Source organism: Myotis yumanensis, unplaced genomic scaffold (genome assembly GCF_028538775.1).
Source record: "Myotis yumanensis isolate MYYU_CA2020_CCGP unplaced genomic scaffold, mMyoYum1.0.hap1 SCAF_14, whole genome shotgun sequence".
In the NCBI taxonomy this organism is placed as follows: domain Eukaryota; kingdom Metazoa; phylum Chordata; class Mammalia; order Chiroptera; family Vespertilionidae; genus Myotis; species Myotis yumanensis.
This window is the reverse complement of record NW_027223765.1, coordinates 29597896-29620580: the sequence shown is the minus strand read 5'-3', so window position 1 is coordinate 29620580 and position 22685 is coordinate 29597896. Positions and strand designations below refer to the sequence as shown.

The 22685-nt window shown below is 39.4% G+C and overlaps 1 protein-coding gene and 1 pseudogene across 6 annotated transcripts in view; one reads left to right on the top strand and one right to left on the bottom strand.

Moving 5' to 3' along the window:
- Nucleotides 1–22685, bottom strand: part of ARMC8 (armadillo repeat containing 8) — a 76252-nt gene that overhangs the window by 51551 nt on the left and 2016 nt on the right. For 5 of the 6 annotated variants that reach the window (XM_070433482.1, XM_070433486.1, XM_070433487.1 and 2 more), the window contains exon 2: nt 4994–5070. The exons of the other annotated variant lie outside the window; for it this stretch is intronic. In XM_070433482.1, coding sequence (XP_070289583.1) covers nt 4994–5070 — 77 coding nt within the window. The remainder of the gene's footprint in view (nt 1–4993; nt 5071–22685) is intronic. 6 annotated transcript variants of the gene reach the window in all.
- On the top strand, nt 9058–9672 carry LOC138992551 (small ribosomal subunit protein eS8 pseudogene; annotated as a pseudogene).

The window sequence follows — 22685 nt, the reverse complement described above, 5'->3', positions numbered from 1 at the left end:
GGGGGGGGGGGGGTTTACTTTAAAAAACACCAACAACTAATTGTTACAGTCAGCATATATTTCCAATACCAACCAAATTCACTGGCATTTAAAACCCTAGTAATAATTATAATATCCTTCTCCTCCATTACCTTCTTTGATTATTGCAGAAAAATACTACCATGGCATAGCGCTCTGCTGAAAGCTCAAGCCAAACACTGTGCATCTACCCAGTCTTCTTTCATTAGCTCAGTGCCTGAGCTGTCTCTGTGAACTATTAGTCAGATCTTCCATATGGTTCACAGAGTATAGTAGGAGTATTATTTGCTTACTAAGGTTCTTACCAAGTTGTGATACTTGATTTTAAAACTACGTGATATCAAAGCCTCATTTAGCAAAACATAGTTGTGAGACTGGACATCCAGCCTCCTGCCTCCTTGTGGATGCCTACAGTTTTCTTAAAGCTTACTTTGAAATTATCAGCTTACACACCCAAACAGAGCAGTATGCCATTTACCTCATCTTCTTTCCTTCTCTTACTGTGATCTGCCTACACCAATGTGGCACATTCATTTGTCCAGTAGCTATCTATTGGTGCCATTCTGGATGCTCTCTCTTTCCTGGAACTCCCAACCATAACATTTTCCCAGATTTCTCCCCATTCTTCCTAAAGTAAGCAGAAATGAGGTATCCCCACATTACCATATAAACACATTCCAAATATCTGAAATCATGTCCGAGTGAATGTTTTTAGAAAAGCAAACAAAAACCCTTCCAACTGTCCAGTACTCTTAAAAGTTTGCAAAAAGGACACAGAGGAGCCAGCTCTAATCAGTAAAATATGCCCATGCTAGACAAGGAAGAAGAGATGCGAATACCTGGCAAATAAATTCTATTCAGCTATTGCTATAAAGGGATGCTATAAGATAATTTCTATGAAAGAGTTAAAACAAAAAAAGACGATAATTATCACAATACCCATCTTTAGCAGATCTAAGTACAGCGTAGGATCCCATTTCAGAGCCAAAGCCAGCTAGGTGAAGTCTCTTGTTCCAATAACTATTCTCTCATCTCCTTATCCCCTCACTTCCTGGGCTAACTACTCACTTTTCAGGTCCACACTTCGTTGTCATGTCACTTCCTCCAAGAAGCATGACCTGACAACTCCCAGGTATGGGTTAGATGGCCCTCCCAAGTACCCTCTATCATAACACACACATTACTTTTTAGGATAGAAATCTGTCTCATAAGGGGCAATAAAGCCATCCTGGCCTGGAACCATCAGAGAAGCTACTATCAGTGGACCATAAAATGTACCATATAGAAATCCATATTTTTGTAAAATGCAAACTCATAACTATCATCTGACATGGAAGCACAACAGATCTGTGCAAGATTTATATACTGCTTTGAAGTTTATAAAGCATTCCATAGCCATTGTTTATTTAATCTTCATCACAACCTTGAGTAAGATTAACCCCACTTTATAGATGAGGAAGCTAGACTAAGGTATGGAGATTTTCTCAGAGCTCCACATTAAATGAGAGAGCTGGTATCAACCTACATACATATTTTTTTGTTAATCCTCACCCAAGGATATTTTTCCACTGATTTTTAGAGAGAGTGGGAGGGAGGGGAAGAGACAGACAGAAACATGATGTGAGAGAAACATTGATTGGTTGCCTCCCACACATGCCCCAACCAAGGCCTGGATGGAGCCTGTAACTGAGATACATCCCTTGACTGGGAATAAAAACTGGGACTCTTCAGTCCACACGCTGACGCTCTATCCACTAAGCCAAATTGGCTAGGGCTAAACCTATATATTTTTATACCACGTATTTTTTCCATTACCTTCGGCCTATCAGGCATTTGGAACAATCTAATAAAAAAGACAAAAGAATTCAGGAAATATGTTTCCCTTTTTCCTCCTGTGTTTCAATTTTACATTTTTATACAAAATAAAAGTATTTCTAACTTTCAGTCAAAGACATCCTTTTCCCCAGTAGATCAAAGGAATATAGTCGCATGTCTACCAACTTTTAATGTTGGGGGGAAAACGCCCTACTTATATACTACAGATAGCCAACAATTAGTTTTGAGCTCAGCATGTGCTAGGCTCTATAAAGGATACAAAAGTATCATATAATGGGATGCTTGATTTAAAGAGTTTACAATTTCCTTGGAAAGACCAAAATAACACTAACAATGTAAGGCTATATTATAAATTGAGTGCTTATAGGACTGAGAAAAGTAAATGAAAAGGACAAGCTTAACAGATTTTGAGGCAATAGTGAGAACTAAGATGAACCTTAGAAAACGGCCAAGATCTGATTAAGTGGATGGGGAGGGCAAAAAGAAAAGCCACTCAGGTAAGACCATCCTGAAAATAAAAATGGCATATTTCTGGGACAGTACCAGAAGCCTGGACTGAAAATTATTTAGGAACATAAAATTAGAAAAGTGATGGGGAGAACAGATAAACTAAAGGGAGGGAGATTAAGGAGAAACCATGTTTTTGATCAGAAAACAAACATGAAGGAAGCAATAAGGACAATAAGCTGAATGTGGAATGGATTGGAATGCAGATATTACTTAAGAGAGATAACTAAATGGCTAATGCCCTTCCTTTGTGGTACACCAAGGCCACCTGCACTTATCATTCACTAATCAAACTATGGCGACTATCTCTTTAGTTATCTGTCTCCTCCTTTAGACTGTTGGATCTTCCAGAGCAGTACTACTTTATCATTATACTAGAGGCCCAGTGCATGAAATTCCTACACTTCGGGGGAGGGGGGTCCTTAGCAGATGTCCGACTGTCATGGAGGGGGGAGAGGCACCCGCCACTGCCACTGCGCTAGCCAGCCATGACCTGGCTTCTGGCGCCCTGATCACCAGGGGGCAGCTCCTGCGTTGAGCATCTGCCCCCTGGTGGTCAATGCGTGTCATAGCGACTAGTCATTCCGCTGTTTGGTCAATTTGCATATTAGCCTTTTATTATATAGGATAGTTCCACACTATCACGATGCCTAGAATTTGCTAGGCACTCAACAAATGTTTGTTAAAGGAATTAGTTTATCCAGGTATCTAGTTGTGACACTTGATTAGGGTGGCAACCATAGGAATCATTAATACAAAGGACTTTTGAGGAAGCATTTAACAAGGTGATTTCATAGGTACAGGATATGTGATATGTGACATATCTTGAGTGACTACTTCAAGTCTGGGTGCCTGGGTGCAGAGAACACCAAGAAGCTTGGAGAATAAATCCCTTAGCAATACAAGGATCTCTCTTAATTTTGGACACACTGAATTCTCTCTGAGGTGAGATAAGAATATCCAGATAGAAAAGCCAAAAAAGTAAGCCTTGGGGATATGCCACTCTTTGAGAATTGGAAAACAAGAACCAATATTAAGATGTTACAAACATGCAATTGTCTAAACATTTTTGGCTGAAATCTACCTAGAATCTTAAATTTGCCCACTAATAAATAAACTCAAGAGGCACTTAATTTTACATGGAAATTAATGTTTCTACTTCTTGTCTTTGCATGGTAAAGAGAAAAGGCTCAACTATTAAAACAACATATACAGTGCCTACAATGGCGTATTTCTAAATTAAGAGTATTATGATGGTGATCAAAACCAAGAGAGAAAGTAAGCATTGCATAGTGCCATTAAAACAGTAGAAAAAGTAAGAAAAGAATTGAGATCTAGCTCTGCTGGAGAAACAGTTTCAGTCAGTGGTGTATAAGCATATTTATTCCTAAACAATCAAAATAGCATAAGTTTTAGGTGAAAACATAATATTATGTAAAACCAGAAAATTATTTTTAAAATTATTGAAGGTGGGAGCCTGAAGCTAAAAGATCCATTATGTCACTTTCACTTTGAACCAGTATTACTTTTTGCTTAACTGAAGAAGCTCTTGTTCGGCCTGCAGGTGCTATGTGGTTCCCTTAGGCTAAACCTTATCGCTTAGAACTACGGTGTTAAGCGCATGATAATCTGCACTTTGGAAAATTCTGTCTTTCAATCAGTTACAATCTTATCACATTTGTCCCAATTAATTTTTTAAAGCATAATCAATCACTTCAGGTATGTTGTTTAAAAATACTTCCTCTCCCCCTGTGAGGTTGAGGCGGCCCCTGTGAGGCTGAGACGGCCCCTGTGAGGCTGGGACGGCCCCTGTGAGGCTGGGATGGCCCCTGGGAAGCTGAGAAAAATACCACATGAACTCACTCATTTATGGATAATAAGAACCATTACAGACTGATGAACAAAAATGGTTACAGAGGCAGAGCAGCATTGAGCAGAATGTCAAACTACAGTGGGAACCCTGGGGAGGGTAGGAGATCAACCGAAGGACTTATATGCATGCATATGAGAATAACTAATGGACACAAGACACTGGGGGGTGGGGGAAGCCGGGGGAATGTCAAGGGGGAGAAAAAAGGAGACATGTGTAATGCTCTTTGTAATACTTTAAGAAATAAAAAAATAATACTTCCTCTCATTAAACATGGAATTTTAGATAAAAGAAGAGCATTTATGTTATCAAGAGTTTATTTAAATTTCTAATGACCACTTTCTAAATTCTGATATTTAAGACATCATTAGTGTATTAGAACCTTAGAGACAGTTGAGTTAACCAAAATCAAAACAAACAGAAAATCCTCTGAGCTATTCTCCTAACCCTTTTCAATTATAAAAGATCATCAATTTTATTCTCTTGCTTTTGCTGGAGATTAAAGTCACAAAAGCATTCTCCAAAGCAACATTTTTTTAAATGTAAAACAAGTATCCTATAAAAAAATGAAGCTAGCCATGTCAGTTAACTATACAACAGACAATTCTTTAACAGTACAATATTAAAGTTATGACTGTTAAGGGGACTTTCCAATATGGCAGAAAAAAATTTCCTGCATTTTCAGAATTATAATATTTATTTGGCAGATTCAAACATGAAAACAAACAAGACTTGATAGACTCTTAAATACATACTACTTACATGACACCTTGTAGAACTTTCTGGGGATCAGGGTCAAATAGCCTGTCAACATAGTGGCGACTGCTAGCTGTTACTTCCTAGAAAGTGGGGGAAAAATTATGACATCTGAAGCCATGCAAATCACAAATTCACAGCATCACCCACAACATCAAATAGCTATATAATCTAACTTAAGGTAAGTGCACTAGAATGTCTACAAAATGCTTATTATATTAAATCATTCTGAGAAAAGTTGTGACAAGATAAATAAAAAGATGAGGAAGAAGATAGCTGGTTCTCACTGAAAACATAACTAGAGAGTAGGACCTTTGGACTAAGCCCTGCAAGTTTTGCCAACGGAAGTACTGGGCATTAAGAAGCAGTTAAGTTTCTTAACTAGCTGTTGGGTGTCACCTGTGTATGAAAAAGAGAAAGGAACATTGCTTCTGTTTAGTGCCCACTAAAGGGAAAGAAAACCTGGCTCTCAGCAAGGAAAAGGGGTAGGGACTTCATCAATGGTCTTCAAGAGGTAGTCTAGGTGCAAGAGAAAGTGCCTCAGATTGCTGTACAGTAGCTGCACTGCTAGAATGCAGACATATGCAAAAATATAAACTAAAACAAAGGAGTTGTCACTTTCTGTGAGGGGGAAATAATTAGGAATTAGAGTGATTGTTTAGGTCCGAGACAGTTAGCTAAGCTGAAATGGCTAAAGCTGGATATAAGGGGGAGAGTGAGTGCATAAAGAGGAAGAGGAGACACTTACCTCCCTTTATTTGTATCATGGGGCTTGCTCTATTATGTTATTTCTTACATGTAATAGTGATTTTTTTTTACATTTAATTCTCAATACTTAACCTTATTTAAAACAAAGAACATTTCTTGATTATTAGTTTAAGAACCAGAGAAAAAGCATTTTTGTCCCTTGCTTTTTCTTTCTGATGCCTGCTGAAATATACTCATGTACCCATTAGCAATAAATTATTATAGAGAAGAGGAAATACTTTTCAAATTTACGCAGAACCCAGATCAGTAAAGAGTTCATTGCCAACACACAGTGCCAGCGTAAGTTTCTGAGTCAGCAAAAGTAACTGAAGAAAAACTACATAAATTCTAATTGCCGGACAACACAGTTAATAAAAAAATCAAAGCATATTTTCATATTATGAGCTTGCAAGCAAAATATACTCACAGGCAACTCAAATGCCCACTTTAAAATGTACTCCATTTATAAAGAACGAAGCCAGAGGTATATCACGTTACCTGACTTCAAATTATACTACAGAGTTACAATAATCAAAGCAACATGGTATTGGCAGAAGAACAGACACACAGATCAATGGAACAGAATTGAGAACCTAGAAATAAAAGCACAGGTATTTGGGCAAACAATTTTTAACAAAGGAGCCAAAAACACACAATGCAGAAAAGAAAGCCTCTTCAATTAATGATGCTGGGAGAATTGGAAAGCCACATGCAAAAGAATGAAACCAGATTATAGTTTGTCCCCTTGTACAAAAATGAATTCGAAATGGATCAAAGATCTAAATATAGGATCTGAAACAATACAATCTACAGAAGAAAACATAGGTACTAAACTTATGGACCTGAGTTGTAGAGAACATATGAATTTGACCCCAAAGGCAAGGGGAAGTAAAGGCAAAAATAATTGAGTAGGACCATATCAAACTAAAATGTTTCTGCACAGCAAAATAGACCAACAACAAAACAAAAGGGCAACCAATGGGATGGGAGATGATATTTGCAAACAATAGCTCCGACACGGCATTAAAACCCAAAATATACAAAGAACTCATACAGCCCTACATGGTTCGGCTCAATGGATAGAGAGGCAGCCTGCGGGTTGAAGAGTCCAGGTTTTGATCCCAGTCAAGGGCACATACCCGGGTTGTGGGCTCGATCCCTAGTGGGGGGCATACAGGAGGCAGCCACTCAATGTTTCTCTTTCATGTCAATGTTTCTCTTTCTCTCCTTCTCCTTTCCTCTCCCTCTAAAATAAATACAAAGACATATCCTATGTAATAAAAGCCCATCAACCGAATGGCGGGATGACCAGAAAGACTGGTTGACCAGTCGCTATGACGCACACTGACCACCAGGGGGCAGAGGCTCAACGCAGGAGCTGCTCCCTGGTGGTCAGTGTGCTACCACAGTGGGAGCACTGTTCGGCTGACCATGATGAGCAGCTGCTCCCTCGAACCCCAGGCTGATGGGCAGGAACTTGGGCTGTGATCATCGCCTCCTCGACCCAGGCTCCTTCTCCTCACTCCCTACCGCCTCCTCCAGATGCCTGCAGGCCGTGCAGTGCTGCCGCTGGGCTCGCAGATCTGACCCTGGAGGCTGGGAGGCAGGTTCGTGGCTGTCATGGGACTGAGGCTTACTGCACCGCCTCTCAGAGCTATTGTCCCTGGGCCCAGCCCTGACCGGGTTCCCTGGAGAGGCAAGTGCTCCAGCTCCACAGGAAGATGCCGGACCAGGGAGCAGCTGCTCAGAGGGCGGGTCCACCGCCACTCAGCAGACTGGGATGAGTGGCGCTCCCACAGCAGGCCCATCCCTGCAGGCCACATCCCCCACCAGTGCACAAATCCCATGCACCAGGCCTCTAGTTTTAAAAATTTATCTTTGATTTTACTGCTTCTGTCCACATACTCTCCCACAGCTTCTACATCTCTTGCCTCTCAATGTGGTTTTTTAAAAGGTAGTTGAGTTTAAGATCTGTATATTAAACAACATACATGTGTCCATTAGTAGCAATTTTCTTTACTGTTCTGAGTAGGTACCATATGTAAGGCACTGAGGAAGTCATTAAAAATTTAAAAAACATTTAGTAAGGCACCGTCTCTGTCCTCAACAATGCATATTCTATTGTAATCATGTTTACATATTTATATTCCCTACTTGAATACAAACATGAAGGTAGCACTAAGGGAGTTAAGAAACCAGGAAAATCAGTGAAGACTTCTTAGAGTTGTTGTTTGGGGAAATGAGTAAGAGTGCACAAGAATGGGCAAAGAAAGAATCAGTGTCATAATCACAGTAACAGTGCAAGTGAAGCCAACACCCATATATCACCAGCAAGTATACCAGGAGCTGGCACTGAAAAAGGAGGGAGGGTAGAGAGGTGACCACAGAATGTAAAACACAGAAGGCTAATCAATAGGTGACCATAATTGAAGAGCTCAGATGGGCTTCTGTTTTAAGTTCTATGCTAGGTGCTAAAGAAGGCAGAAGAGAATGCTATGGCAAAACCTTGTATTTGAGAAGCTTACACTCTGTAAGGTCAGTCATGTACACAAAAAAAATAATCCTCTGCGCTGCCTAGGTATTAGTAAATTGAGGCAATAGAGTCACTTATTCACTTTTATTTTACTTGGTGCTTTTGCCTAACATATTCATTCATTTGTCTGTATGTATAGAACAATTCCTATTATTTCACTGCTTTCCTTGTAGATCAGGTCACCTCTGCCCTCCCAGCCCTCTTTTCTCTTCTTTCAAAAGGCAGCCTGGAAATGTAAGAATTTGAGAGAAGGCAATTGGTACAGATATTAAATAGGATGGTGTGGAAAAGCTTCTCTAAGAAGGTGACATTTAGGCCTTCCTTCCCCTCTCCCTCTGTCTCCAAGGGCCATTTCTTCTCCGGCTCACTTTTAACTGCCTCTGTAACTTTCTAAATAAACTTCCTCTTATAATTTGGAAAAAAGAGAAGGAAACATCTGAACAAAGACCCGAAGAAGGTAGAGGAGTAAGTCATGCAGGTATCTGGGAGCAAAGCTTTTTAGGCAAAGAGAAGAACAAATGCAAAGGCTCTGAAATGGGAAGTGTCTGCTGTGCTCAAACAACAGGCCATTACAGCTGGAGCAGAATGAGCAAAGGAGAAAGCAGTAGGAGACAGGTCAGAGAAGAGGGGCCAGATGGTAAAGAGCGTGTTGTCCAATATAATCACCACTAGCCTCCTATGGCTATTGAGCATTTGAAATATGGCTAGGAACTGAACTTAAATTTTAACTTTAATTAATTAAAATTAAAATTTAAAAACCAATAAGGCTCTTTCTGGGTGGCGCCAAGCCATGGGCATCTCTTGGGACAACTGGCATAAGCGCTGCACTACTGGGGCAAGAGAAAACCCTACCACAAGAAGCAAAAATATGAGCTGGGACACCCAGCTGCCAACACTAAGATTGGCCCATGCCGCATAGACACAACCTGTCGTGCCTGGAGGCTGGACGTGGGCAAGGTCTCCTGGGGCTTGGAGTGTTGTATGCTCAGAACAAAGATACTGATGTGTCTATAGTGCATCAACAACCATCTGGTCCACAGCAAGCCCCTAGTGAAGAACGGCATTGCACTCACTGACAGCACACCGTACTGACTCTGGGCTGCAAGAAGGGGGCCAAGCTGACTCCCGAGGAGGAAGAGACTTTAAACAAAAAATGATCAAAGAAAATTCAGATAAAATATGATGAAAGGAAAGAGAATGCCAAATCAGCAGTCTTCTCAAGGAGCAGCTCCAGCAGGCGAGCTTGCTTCCTGCATGCTTAGATTCAAGACCAGGCCAACGTGGCAGAGCAGATGGCTATGTGCTAGCAAGCAAGGAGCTGGAGTTCTAGCCGAGGCAAATCAAGGCCCAGGAAGGCAAACATATCCTCTTTCCTCCTATCTTAGCTCATGTAAACAAGGTGTGAATTGTTCTAAAAAACAAACACACACAAATCCAATACTGGATTCAGTTATTAGAAAACTTTTTTTTTTTTAAATATATTTCATTGATTTTTTACAGAGAGGAAAGGAGAGAGAGATAGAGAGTTAGAAACATCGATGAGAGAGGAACATCGACCAGCTGCCTCCTGCACATCTCCTACTGGGGATGTGCCCGCAACCCAGGTACATGCCCTTGACCGGAATCGAACCTGGGACCTTTCAGTCCGCAGGCCGACGCTCTATCCACTGAGCCAAACCGGTTTTGGCTAGAAAACTTTTTAAAGTGTTTAGAACTACTTGGGTATGCAAATCTACTTTTTCAAGTATAAATTTTATGAAACCTAAATACCAAACAAGTATTTCCAATCAACATTTAATATCCAAATTGTGTAAAATACACACCAGGTTTTGAAGACTTGCTATAAAAAAGCAAAATAATTTCACCAGTAATTCCTTACATTGATTACATGTTGAAGTACTATTTTGCTATATTGGTTTAAATAAGATATATTAAAATTAATTTTGTACATTTTTCTTTTTACTTTTCAGCATGGCTACTAGAAAATTTAAAATTATGTGAGTGGCTTGCATTGTTTTTCTACTGTACAGCACTGGAATAGAGCTTTGTTGGTCATTATAAGGAATTTAATTTTTATGGTGTAGGAAAGCAATTAGAGTTTTGGGAAAAATAGAGACATGGTCTGAACTTGTTTTAAAAGGATCTCTCTGGTTGTAGTTTTAGAAATGTGTGGAGGGAGTTAGAAGACAAAAAGCAGGGAAACTAGGGGGGAGTCTATTTCAATAATCAGGAATGCTATTATTTCAGAGAAATAATACTATCCTGGACTAGGGCAAGAGTTTTGGAGGTAGATTCCTGATTAATGTTAAAGTTGAAATGAGTCAAACTGGATATGCTGTCAGACTAGAGGTGGAATGTAAAGGAAGAGAGAAGCCAAGAATAACACTAAGGTTCTTCCCTGAGCACCTAGAAAGACTGAGTTGCTAGTTACTGAGATGAGGAAGATTGTGGGTGGTGTGGATCTGAGTGAGAAGATCAAAAGTTCAGTTTGGGACATGTTAAGATTGAGAATTTTATTAGACATGCAAGTGAGAAGAATGTCAATTTGGTAGTTGGATAGATAAGTCTAGAGTTTAGAAGAGAGCTGTGGGCTGGAGATACAAAATCAGGGAGTTGTCAGCATATAAATGGGATGAGTGCAATAAGGGAGTGATCATAGATAAAGCAACACCTGAAGACTGAACTCTAGAGCACCTGAACCAGTGGCAGAAAGAAATCCAAAGCCAAATGAGAGAATGTTTCAAGGAGGAGTGATTACAAAGCCCAAACATTACTGATGTGTAGCGTAAGATGATACCTATGATCTAACCACTGGATTTAAGAACAAGGAGGCCATGAGTGATCTTGACAATAACAGTATGGGCACAGTGGTGGGGCCAAAGCCTGCTTTGAGAGGGTTTAAGAGAGAATGGGAAAAAGGAATTAGAAAAAGTACATATAGACAGCTCTTTCAAGGAGTTTCATTAATAAAGGGAAGTGAGAAAATAGAAGAATGGTTAGAAAAAAAATGGAGTCAGGAGCTTTTTTTTTTTTAAAGATGAAATAAATTAGAGCATGCTTATTCATTGATGGAAACATTTTTTTTTTAATAGAGAAGAAAAATTGATGATGCAATGGGGTAGGGGAGAACTTCGGAAACAATTTTCATGAATAATTCACAAGGAATTGCCCTGGTTGGGTGGCTTGGTTGGTTGGAGCATTGTCCCATACACCAAATGGTTGCATGTTCGATTCATAGTTTGGGCATATACCTAGGTTGCAGGTTCAATACCTGGTCAGGTACAGGAGGCAACTGATCGATGTTTCTCACATCTTTCCTCTCCTCCGCTCCCCTCCCCTCTACCCCCCCCCCCCCCCCCGCTTTTTCTCTCTCTCAAATCAATTAAAAAAAAAAATCCTCGGGTGGAAAAAAAAGATAAATATTTTTATAATACCTGACACTTATTTAGAATGTTACAGTTTACAAAGCATTATCCTATCTATTTTCTCATTTAACTCATATGCTATTTAGAAATTAAAATATTATAATACACTTTTTAAGGGGGAACTGGAACTGTGACCCCTAAGAAATGGAAGTTTAAACTAGCAACTGCCAATCAAAATTTAATATGTCAATTATTCCACAAACTACTAGGAACTTCAAGAGAAAAGTGTTCATAATGTTTGTTCATTCAGTTTTGTTAGGGAAAATCTTGGTTGAGGGAGAGATGAAAGAAATACAACCAAAAAAACAGGGTGTTTGAACTCTAAAATTCAGTTTAAAACCTATTTCAGGCTGAAATTGAACATGTAAATTAAATATCTTTAATTTACCAGGTGTTATGTTAGGTCCCAGTAATAGAGAGATAAGATATCGAGTCCCTTACTCTCAAGGCGTTCACAGCACAGAAAAGAAGCAGATATGTAAGAAAGTTACAAATGTAACTTGAAACACACGATAAGTTTAATCATAACTTACAGACTAGTAGTAACTGAGCATTTACTTAAATGGTATATATTAGTTTCCTGCTTTTTCTTACTTAATACAACTGGGGCACTATGTAAATTCTTAAAAAGTTACAATGTGAGGATAGTTAACTTACCTATGAGTTTCACTTCAGGAAAAACTAGCTGGTACTACAGAATATGTTTTAAGAAGAGGGTGTTAAGACTGGTACAGTTGGGAACCACTAACTAAAATAGCTAATGTTCCAGTTAACTGGGAGCTCCAGAAACCTTTCTCCATCCCCCAAATTTGATTTTCTAATGTCTCTAAAACTCTCAGTCCCAAATGCTTCCTTTGAAAGTTTTCTGAGATGCCAAATTCACAATTATTCATTTTAAAGCCCAGGGACACCTGATGTGTTTGTATTTGGCCATATAGAGCATATGAGAAATCAATACTTTGATATCAGCATTTTCTTAAATTGTGCCTTAATTTCTAATCATATGTTCTCTTTGGTTCTGGTGAGATAGTTCAACTCACAAATTCCTAAATACTGCTACCTACTGTTGCTTTGAAGAGTTCTGGTGATATGTAATATTTCTCTGCCAGAGGCTTATTTCACTTTTAAGCAAAAGTAATCACTACACAATTCTTTCCCGATTTTGAGGGAAAATACCTGCATCCCTCTGGAACAATACAAACAGGCTAATATCACCAACAAAGAAAGACCTTTTCCTTTCAGACAGCTATCATGGCCTTCCACTATACTCCAAAATTCCCACTGGCCTCCAAAAGGAGGAAAAATTAGAACAAAATGCAAGTACTAGTTAAAACCCAAGATTTTGGTGGTTTTTTATTTTCTTTTTCTTCTTGTATTCTGGTAAACTTCTGACCCCATTAGGATTTTCATTCAATTTTTTCAGACCAATCATATAGTATTTTTGCAACTATTTTTATCCTTAATTTTTTAAAATCATGCATTCATTCTTCAGTGTTTCTATAGGTTCACAGCACCCTTCCTCCATCAGATTAATCAAAAGCCTGCTTTTCTGCAGCCTCTAGCAACTTTGGAAAGTTTATAAAATGGCACCTCACAGCTGGCTGGGTCCTATCAGAATAGAATGTAATATACCTATGACAACCAAGATGCCTGGAGTATAATCTGCTTTAATTTCACAAACACAATCATGAAAATTCTTAAATATATAATTTTAAACTTAATCTTCTTGGGTAAAAAGCAATAAATAATTAAGACTGAAAATCCTTTACATGTTAAGAGAACATGTTTTAAAATAAATAGTAAATAAATTAGTGCTCATAAAGTTTGAAAATAAAATTCTCAAATGTAAGCTTGTGCACACATTTTTTTTTTAATTTAGGTGTTTGGAAATGTGACTGACACTTTAATAGGACAGCAGGCAAGTCAACCTCTCTGGTTCTGTTTTCCCTGTTGAAAAAGAAATGCAAGAATGAACTAGAGATAATCTGCAGGTTTCTTCCAGGCAAAGATTCCATAATTTTACAGTCACACAAAAAGAAATCTATATATATAAAAGCCAAGCAATTAGAACACCAGAACAACTGGAATGACCAGTAGCTATGACGTGCACTGCGGCTGGCCAACCAGCCTGATTGGGGGGTGGCCCCTCCTCCCCCCGGCTAGATCAGGGACAGGGTCGGCCAGTCAAATTCCCGTGGCCCCTCCCCCTCACCGGCCCGGCCCCATCGGTCCCCCTACCCTGATCAAGGGTGGGGCTGGCCAGCCAACCACCTGTGGTTCCTCCCCCTCACTGGCCCTGCTCTATCAGCCCCCATTGGGGCGGGTTGGCTGAACCATCTCCCTGTGCACGAATTCATGCACCAGCCTCTAGTTTTTTTCATAATAGAAAAACTAGGCACAATTAGATTAAAAGGGATATGAAGAGTAGCCTTTATTTTTTCTGTAATGAGTGTTTAAAGTAATAATATTAATATAGTCCTGGCATAATATTGACAATTATAAACGTGCTTTGGTGATCACAAGAACTGAAAGCAATTTATATTCATGCTTCTTTCAGGTGCTGCAGTGGTTCATCCTTTTAAAGTATGGTACAAATCACAAAGAACTATATGTATTTAGATAACTGCTAAAGTTCCCTCTCACCATTAAATTCTATTTGTTCACTCTTCAATGTAGACAGAAATGTTTGAAGACCAAGGGCCAAGGAGGCATCACTCCAGATAGAGAAAATAAACTAAGTAAGGATGTATGGTACAAAACATCATAATCTGGATGTCAAAGAGAGCAAGAACCATCTCTGGGGCATAAGAGTGACAATGTTTGTGAGGAGTGTTACAAAGATTGAGATATTCTCTGGGTTGGCTGGGGTTCATTGAAATGTCTCCAAAAATGATAAGCTACCTCAGAAAATCCACTAGGATGCATTCAAATGCCTACCTCCCAATCCTGAATGACAGTGAGGTTATTCAGACATGGGTGTGGTGTTGTCCTGGACCATAAGAATAGTTTAAATTGCCCTAACAGGTTTGGCTCAGTGGATAGAGTTGGCCTGCGGACTGAAAGGTCCCAGGTTCGATTCCTGTCAAGGGCATGTACCTTGGTTGCGGGCACATCCCCAGTAGGGAGTATGCAGGAGGCAGGTCGATGTTTCTCTCTCAACGATGTTTCTAACTCTCTATCCCTTTCCCTTCCTCTCTGTAAAAAATCAATAAAATATGTTTGTTTTTTTTTAAAAAAAGAATAGTTTAAATTATTCAAGATTGCAATCATGTAATGATTTAAGAGATCTTGGGTACCATCTTTCATGGTACATCTCAGAAGTAGTATTGTCCAGACAGGCTCGCTGTCTCCAGATTTTAAAAGGCCTTATTTGCTTCAGATTTTTAGAAGCAGTAAACATACTTGGCTTGGAGCTATCCATGGTGCTGGACTCAGAGTCAGCCCACCACTCCCAGCAATTGGTACATTAGCTTTCCTATTATAATACCATCAGGAGCTGCTGATCCATCACCCACATTGTGGCCTAAGACAATCATGAGCCACTTGTGATCTCCATCTAGTCCTCTCTGCCTGGGCCCAGACCCACAAGTGCCTTACTTTCTCCTAGCTTGGCTCTGCACTAACCTAGCTCTGCCTCCCAGGCCTGCTATACATCTACTGCACAAAGACCTTTCTGTAGATATAGTGCATCTCATGGAAGATCACTGACGTACTCTGGGCAACAGATTATGGTTCTTCAGAGCCAAGTATCCCACATGATACATTACATGAGTTTTAAACCATATTGTTATAATTCTTACCATTTCGAAATTATTTTAAATGACTTTAAAATTTTGCTATGTTTTTGTGGTTGACTTTGGGATGTGTAAAGAATAGGAACTGTTAACTCAAGATTGATGTGTGGGTTTCAGGGAATCCTTACTTAGAAATTATGTGATTCTTTAGGCATATGCATATATTTCTGGGAAAGAGGATGTTAAGACTATTATCCTTAAAAGGTTAAGAACCACTGATAAATATGCTGATGATTCCCAAATAATGATCCCCTTTGTATCTGTGGTGTAATAAATATATTGGGTCTTTGTCCCCGTTCCTGACACAGAGCTCATAAAATCACTGGAATTTCCTGACTAATATGAATGTCTTTGGTTATTCATAAGTAGCCCCTTTTGAGCACACGAGTTAATGCTAATGAATGATTAAGCTGAGGCCCCTAGAAAGCCTCAGGATGGGACTTATTACCAGAAAGAGCAAGTGATTAGAGGGTTTGAATTTTTTAAATATATATTTTTTATTGATTTCAGAGAGGAAGGGAGAGAGAGAGATAGAAACATCAATGATGAGAAAGATTCATTGATTGATTGGCTGCCTCCTGTACATCCCCTACTGGGGCGGGGGGGGGGGGGGGGGGGAAGGAAGGGGGAGGAGGCGAGAGATCGAGCCTGCAACCCGGGCATGTGCTCTTGGCAGGAATTAAACCTGGGATCCTTTAGTCCGCAGGTCGACGCTCTATCCACTCAGCCAAACCGGCTAGGGCAAGAGGGTTAGAACTTTCAATCCCACCCACTAACCTCTGGGAAGGGGAAGAATAAGGGACTGGAGGTTCAAGCTCTATAAAATTTTCTTGAATAAAATTTGATGAGCTTCCAGATGGCTGAAAGCATTCACATGCCAGGAGGGTGGCAGAACCCAGTTTTACAGGGACAGAAATTCCTGTACCTGGAACCTTTCCAGATCTTGCCCTATGTACCTATTCATCTGGCTGTTCATTTGTATCCTTTATAATAAACTACTACACATAAGTAATTGTTTTCTGGAGCTTTATGAACTGTTCCAACAAATGATCGAATCCGAGGAGGGACTTATGGGAACCTGATTTATAGCTGGTCAGTCAGAGGTACAGAAGAACCACCTGGACTTGCAACTGGTGTCTGAAGTGGGAGTCTGTAGGACTGAACCTTTAACTTGTGGGATCTGACACGATCTGCATGTAGATCATTCAGAACTGAGTTAAATTGTAGAACACACAGCTGGTGTCCACAGAGAATTGGACAATTGCTTGGTGGTATTGGAAATATTCCAGAATATCCAACTTCCTACTGGCAGCTCTAAATGGATGTCCAGAAAATACTTTAAACTCAGCCAAAATAAAACTCATTTTTCCTCCTTCTACCTTAACACATTCCTCTCCTAATCCTCAACATCTCAGTATATGATACAACCTAGTTTAAAGGTAAAAATCCTGCAAATCACGTTTAATCGTGATCATGACTCTATCCTTTCCCTCATTCCCCTTATCCAATCAGTCACCACTGACAGCTTTTTGAAAGCCTAACATATTCTTAAAACAAAAGAATCATGTGCTCTGTAGTCATTTCCCAGGTGGTAAAGACCTCCAAATATTAACTGATCCTAAGGTGAGAGACTCTTCCCAGAGGTTAGAAACTCTCCCAACTTTTCATTTTTAACAGAAAGCATGCCAGTCTCAGCATTCCCCTCTCCCAATAACTGTATTATGAATATACCACAGAATAAAGCTAACTCTTTATTCTTCTGATTTTACGGAACAAAATCAAAACAGTTTTCCTTTATCAAAGAGACAAGTGGGGGCTGTTTCTGCAAAACAGCTCTTAATTTGAAATACCTTTCATTCCTATGTAAGTGGTCCCAAGGATCATAGTAAAACTGTCCAGTGAAGGCAACTATTCTTCAACTTACAGAAAGTTGAATTCCATATCTTTACCCAAAAGCCAACATGACAGATGGCACTGCAAAACAACTGCCAAATCAGAAATAAAAAAGATAACTCAAAATCACTGAAATTCATGGTCTCTAGCACTATTTTAAAATTCTTTATGAGTCCTAGCCAGTTTGGCTGAGTGGATAGAGCATCGGCCTGTGGACTAAAGGGTTTCGGGTTCGATCCCGGTCAAGGGCATATGCCTGGGTTGTGGGCTCGATCCCCAGTAGGGGGAGTGCAGAAGTCAGCCTTTCAATGATTCTCTCTCATCACTGATGTTTCTATATCTTTCTCCCTCTCCCTTCCTCTCTCTGAAATCAATAAAAACATACTTAATAAAAACCAAGCGAGGCCAAATTTATGCTTATGGCATAGTTGGCTTAAAACTTCATAGAAGCCCTAACCAGTTTGGCTCAGTGGATAGAGCGTCGGCCTGCAGACTGAAAGGTCCCAGGTTCGATTCCGGTCAAGGGCATGTACCTTGGTTGCAGGCACATCCCCAGTAGGGGGTGTGCAGGAGGCAGCTGATGAATGTTTCTAACGCTCTGTAAAAAATCAATAAAATGTTTAAAAAAAACACTTCACAGAAAACTCTTTTCTAACTATTGTCAGTTGTCCATGTAAAGAGAAAAATCAATATGTAGCTTGAGTCGAAAAAAAATACTTACAGTCCTCAAGAACAGAACAAAATTAAGGAATATCCAGAGTTGGAATACACTATACAGTTCTAAAAGCTGCTTGTCAAAAAGGGTAATAGTAAAGAAGGTTTAATTAATACGTGCTTCAGCTGTCCATATTAGCCTACATTGCGTTTCAAAAGCATTTCATTACCTTGCCTCTCTCAAATAATTACAAAGTAATCAAAATAAAATACAATCATCTTCTTAACAGGGTCTTTCAAAAGCATACATTTTCATTTTAGGTCCAGTTATCAATTGAAAAAAGAATAGATCATGCCTTTGGTATTATGTCTAATTCTTCACCAAGCCCAAGGTTTTGCAGATTTTCTCCTGTTTTATTTTCCCTAAAAGTTTTATTTTGTTTTACAATTAAATCTATGACCCATTTTACTTTTTGTATGACATGTGAGGTTGAGATAAAAATTCATTTTTAACCAACGGTTAAGAGGATAAAAACGTAAGTAATAGGCTGAGAGAAAATATTTGCAAAGCACCTGACAAAGGACTCGTACCTAGAATATATGGAGAAATTTCAAAACTCAAGAGGCAAAAAACAGTCCAATTAGAAAGTGGGCAAGGGACATGAAGAAATATTTCACTGAAATATTTAATTCATATTTTAATAAAATATGGATTTTATTAAATAATGAAGATATTTTTTACACTACTAATCATTATGGAAATGTAAATTAAGGCCATAATAAGATATCACTACACATCTATTAAAAGAGCTAGCCGGATTGCCGAAACCAGTTTGGCTCAGCGGATAGAGCGTCGGCCTGCGGACTGAGGGGTCCCGGGTTCGATTCCGGTCAAGGGCATGTGCCTGGGTTGCGGGCACATCCCCAGTGGGGGGTGTGCAGGAGGCAGCTGGTCGATGTTTCTCTCTCATCGATGTTTCTGGCTCTCTGGCTCTCTCCCTTCCTCTCTGTAGAAAATCAATAAAATATATTAAAAAAAAGATTAAAAAAAAAAAAAAAAAAAGAGCTAGCCAGATGGCTCAGTTGGTCGAGCTTCTACCCAGGCACCTAGAAGACGAGGCTCGAACCTGGGTTGCGAGCTCAATCCCCAGTAGTGGGTATACAGGAGGCAGCTGATCAATGTTTCTATCCCTCTCCCTTCCTCTCTCTAAAATCAATAAAAACATATTTTTTAAAAATAATGACAATATCAAATGCTTATGAGGGTGCAGAGAAACTGGATCTCTCAGACATTATGGGTGGGAATATAAAATGGTAGAGCCACTCTAAAAAAGTTGGTTGGTTTCTTTAAGAACTAAATCATACAATGTAGCAATTGCACTCTTGGACATTTATCTCAGGGATACCAAAAGTATGTCTTATTATGGTTGCAAGATGCCCTTCAGCAATAACCATCAGAAAACTAAACAAGGGTTCATTACTTGCAAGATCATGAGATGCGGGTGGGAAGCACACATGCACATGGGCCTGGGGTTCTGCTTTTATTGGAGCTGAGGCTAGGGTTTATTGGAGTGAGCCTAGGGTTTCATTGGCTCACTCTTCATTCATGAATTTAAAATACAAAAACCAGAATTTAAAGCTTGAAAAGAATAAAAACAAGCGACTCAAAAATCAACTAAAATATCTAAAATAAAGGCACTCAGTGGAGGGACTTGGTCTGGCTCTTTATCTAGTCCTGCAGCTAACAATGTTTATTGGAAACTAGAGGCCCAGTGCATAAAATTCGTGAATGGGTAGGGTTCCTAGGCCTGGCCAGCAATCAAGGCTGATCAGGGCCTTCTGGCTGCTGGCCAGGGCCTTCCTTCGTTCTGTGCCGCCCCCTGATGTTCAGCACACGTCACAGCGAGCGAACAAACTCCTGGTCGAACTCCCAAGGGGACACTTTGCATATTAGCCTTTTATATATATAGATAGAAGATAGGCATCCTTGAAGTGGATACCTTTGAAGTGGATGCCTTAGCAATCAAAGCTTAAGTCAGGCACTTACATTACAAAAGAAAAAAAATTATCAAAGTTTACTCTACAAAGGTCTAACAGGTAAATGATTAAACAAATCATGATATATCCATACTAAGAAGTACTACTTAGCAATAAAAAGGAACAAACTATTGATACACACAACAACTTGGGTGGATCTCAAGGGTACTGTGTTGAGTGACAAAGTCAATCTCAAAAGGTCACATACTGGCTGAAACCGGTTTGGCTCAGTGGATACTGCGTCCGCCTGCGGACTGAAGGGTCCCAGGTTCGATTCCGGTCAAGGGCATGTACCTGGGTTGCGGGCACAACCCCAGTAGATGTGTAGGAGGCAGCTGATCGATGTTTCTCTCTCATCAATGTTTCTGACTCTCTATCTCTCTCCCTTCTTCTCTGTAAAAAATCAATAAAATATTTAAAAAAAAAAAAAAGGTCACATACTGTATGACTCCATTTACGTAACATTACAAAAAATGACAACCTTATAGACATAAACTAGTGGTTGCCAGGGGTTAGATAGTGGGGGAGAGGGAGTAGGTAGGTGTGACTACAAAGAGGTTGCATAGGGAAGATCTCTGTGATTTTAAGACTAATTCTGTATCTTGACTGTGGTGGTGATTACACAAATATGCGCATGTGATAAAATGATAAAAACCTGTACACTGTACACATACCAATATCAATTTCCTGGCTAAATGTAACCAATGGGGGAAACTGGGTAATCTGTACACAGGAATCTCTCTGTACTATCTTTGCAATTTACTGTGAATACATAATTATTTCAAAATAAAGTTTTAAAAATGCAATGTTAAATCATCCAGAAGTTTGCGAAACATGAGAGAATTTTTAAATTTGTTGAAAAGGGTGATGTAATGCTAAGTGAAAACCAAAGAACGTTATGGGTGATCATGATGCAGCCTAGAAAGAGCTGAAGTGTTTGTTCAATTCCCCAAAACAAATAGTTCAAACATTTATTGAGTACCTAGTATATGCAAGATAGTACTGGAAACAGTACTGGGATTAAGAACAAGAAATTAATTTACTAAGAAGATAAGATAGAATAACTATTAAAGGCACAGAGCTTCTGCAAAAGCAGTTCCCTTTGTCTGGAATGTTCTTCTATTTTCCTAGTTTGTTCTTACCCATCTTTGAGCTCAGCTCATTGTCATTTCTTCAAGGAGACCCTCCCTAACTCTCCTCACTGCCCTCCACATTAGATCAATTTCCCTACTACATGCTTGTAACAACAGTGCCCTATATTTTTCATCCATAACACTAACAGCCATTCACAAAGAACTGTGTGTGATGACTTGATAACTATTTCCCCCATTAGATTAAAATCTCCAAAAGGGCAGCGACAGATCTGTGTAGCTCACCACTGTATTCCCCAAACCCAACAACCATGCCTGGAAAATGACAAAAGCTCAAAGTATATCACATGAATAAATCTATACAAAGCTATTAATTCATCTGTACAAACGATCAGGCAGACAATAAGTTACTAGGGTTTAGAAGAAAGCCAGTTTATATGGCATAGAAAGTTCACATAGAAGGATAAACAATCTTATACCCAAAGCTGAAAATGAAATGTCAGCCCTTCGGCAATAAAAACCAAACCAAGCCCGGCTGACATGGCTCAGTGTTTGAGTGCTGACTTATGAACCAGGAAGTTACGGTTCAGTTCCTGGTCAGGGCATATGCCCAGGTTGTGGGCTTGGTCCCCAGTGTGGGGTGTGCAGGAGGCAGCCAATCAATGATTCTCTCTCATCATTGATGTTTCTGTCTCTCTCCCTCTCCCTTCCTCTCTGATATCTATATCTATATCTATATCTATATCTATATCTATATATTTTATATATATATATTCCACTAAAAAATTGAAGCAGGGATGTGGCATATCCAATGTGTTCTATAGAAAACTTAATGTGGAGAATGAACTTGAACTGAGAGGGTAAGACAATACAGACAGTAAAAATATTCACGAGAACACTGTAGTAATGCAGGCACAAACTGAAAGGGTGACCATGGGAACAGACAGATGTGAGAAACACTAAGAATAAAGAGCCAACAAAACTTAAGAACTAATTAGATATAGGGGCATGAAAGGGGAAAGAGTCTGAGGTAATTCAAGGGGTTTATAGTGACTGATCAGTTAAAGATAGTATCATTAATAGAAATGGGAAATCACGACCAAGTCTTCTTAGGAGATGGAATGTGCTTAGTTGGAAGTGATGGATCACATCCACACAATTGACGATGTGAGATCAGATGGAGAAAAATCAAGGCTGGCAATGTATATGGTATGAGCTGATTAGAGTTAAGGTTACAAGAGTGAATAAGGTCTCTCAAAGGGGAGAAGGTAAAAAAGGCCTTAATAAAAATCCTTTAAAACCATTTGATTTGCCCCTTGCTTGAATGATGTTTATCAAGCTACAGAGTCATTCAGACTGAACTCCCTAAGGGCATGTCTGCTCTCATCCTTGCACTCTCTCAAGTATATATTACAGGTGCAGAATAAGTAGCCTATTAAGGGAATCAATCATTTTAAAGATACTTTCTGATTAATATTTCCTGTTCCACCTGCACTTTGTATTTCAAAAGGTGGTGTCCTAGGT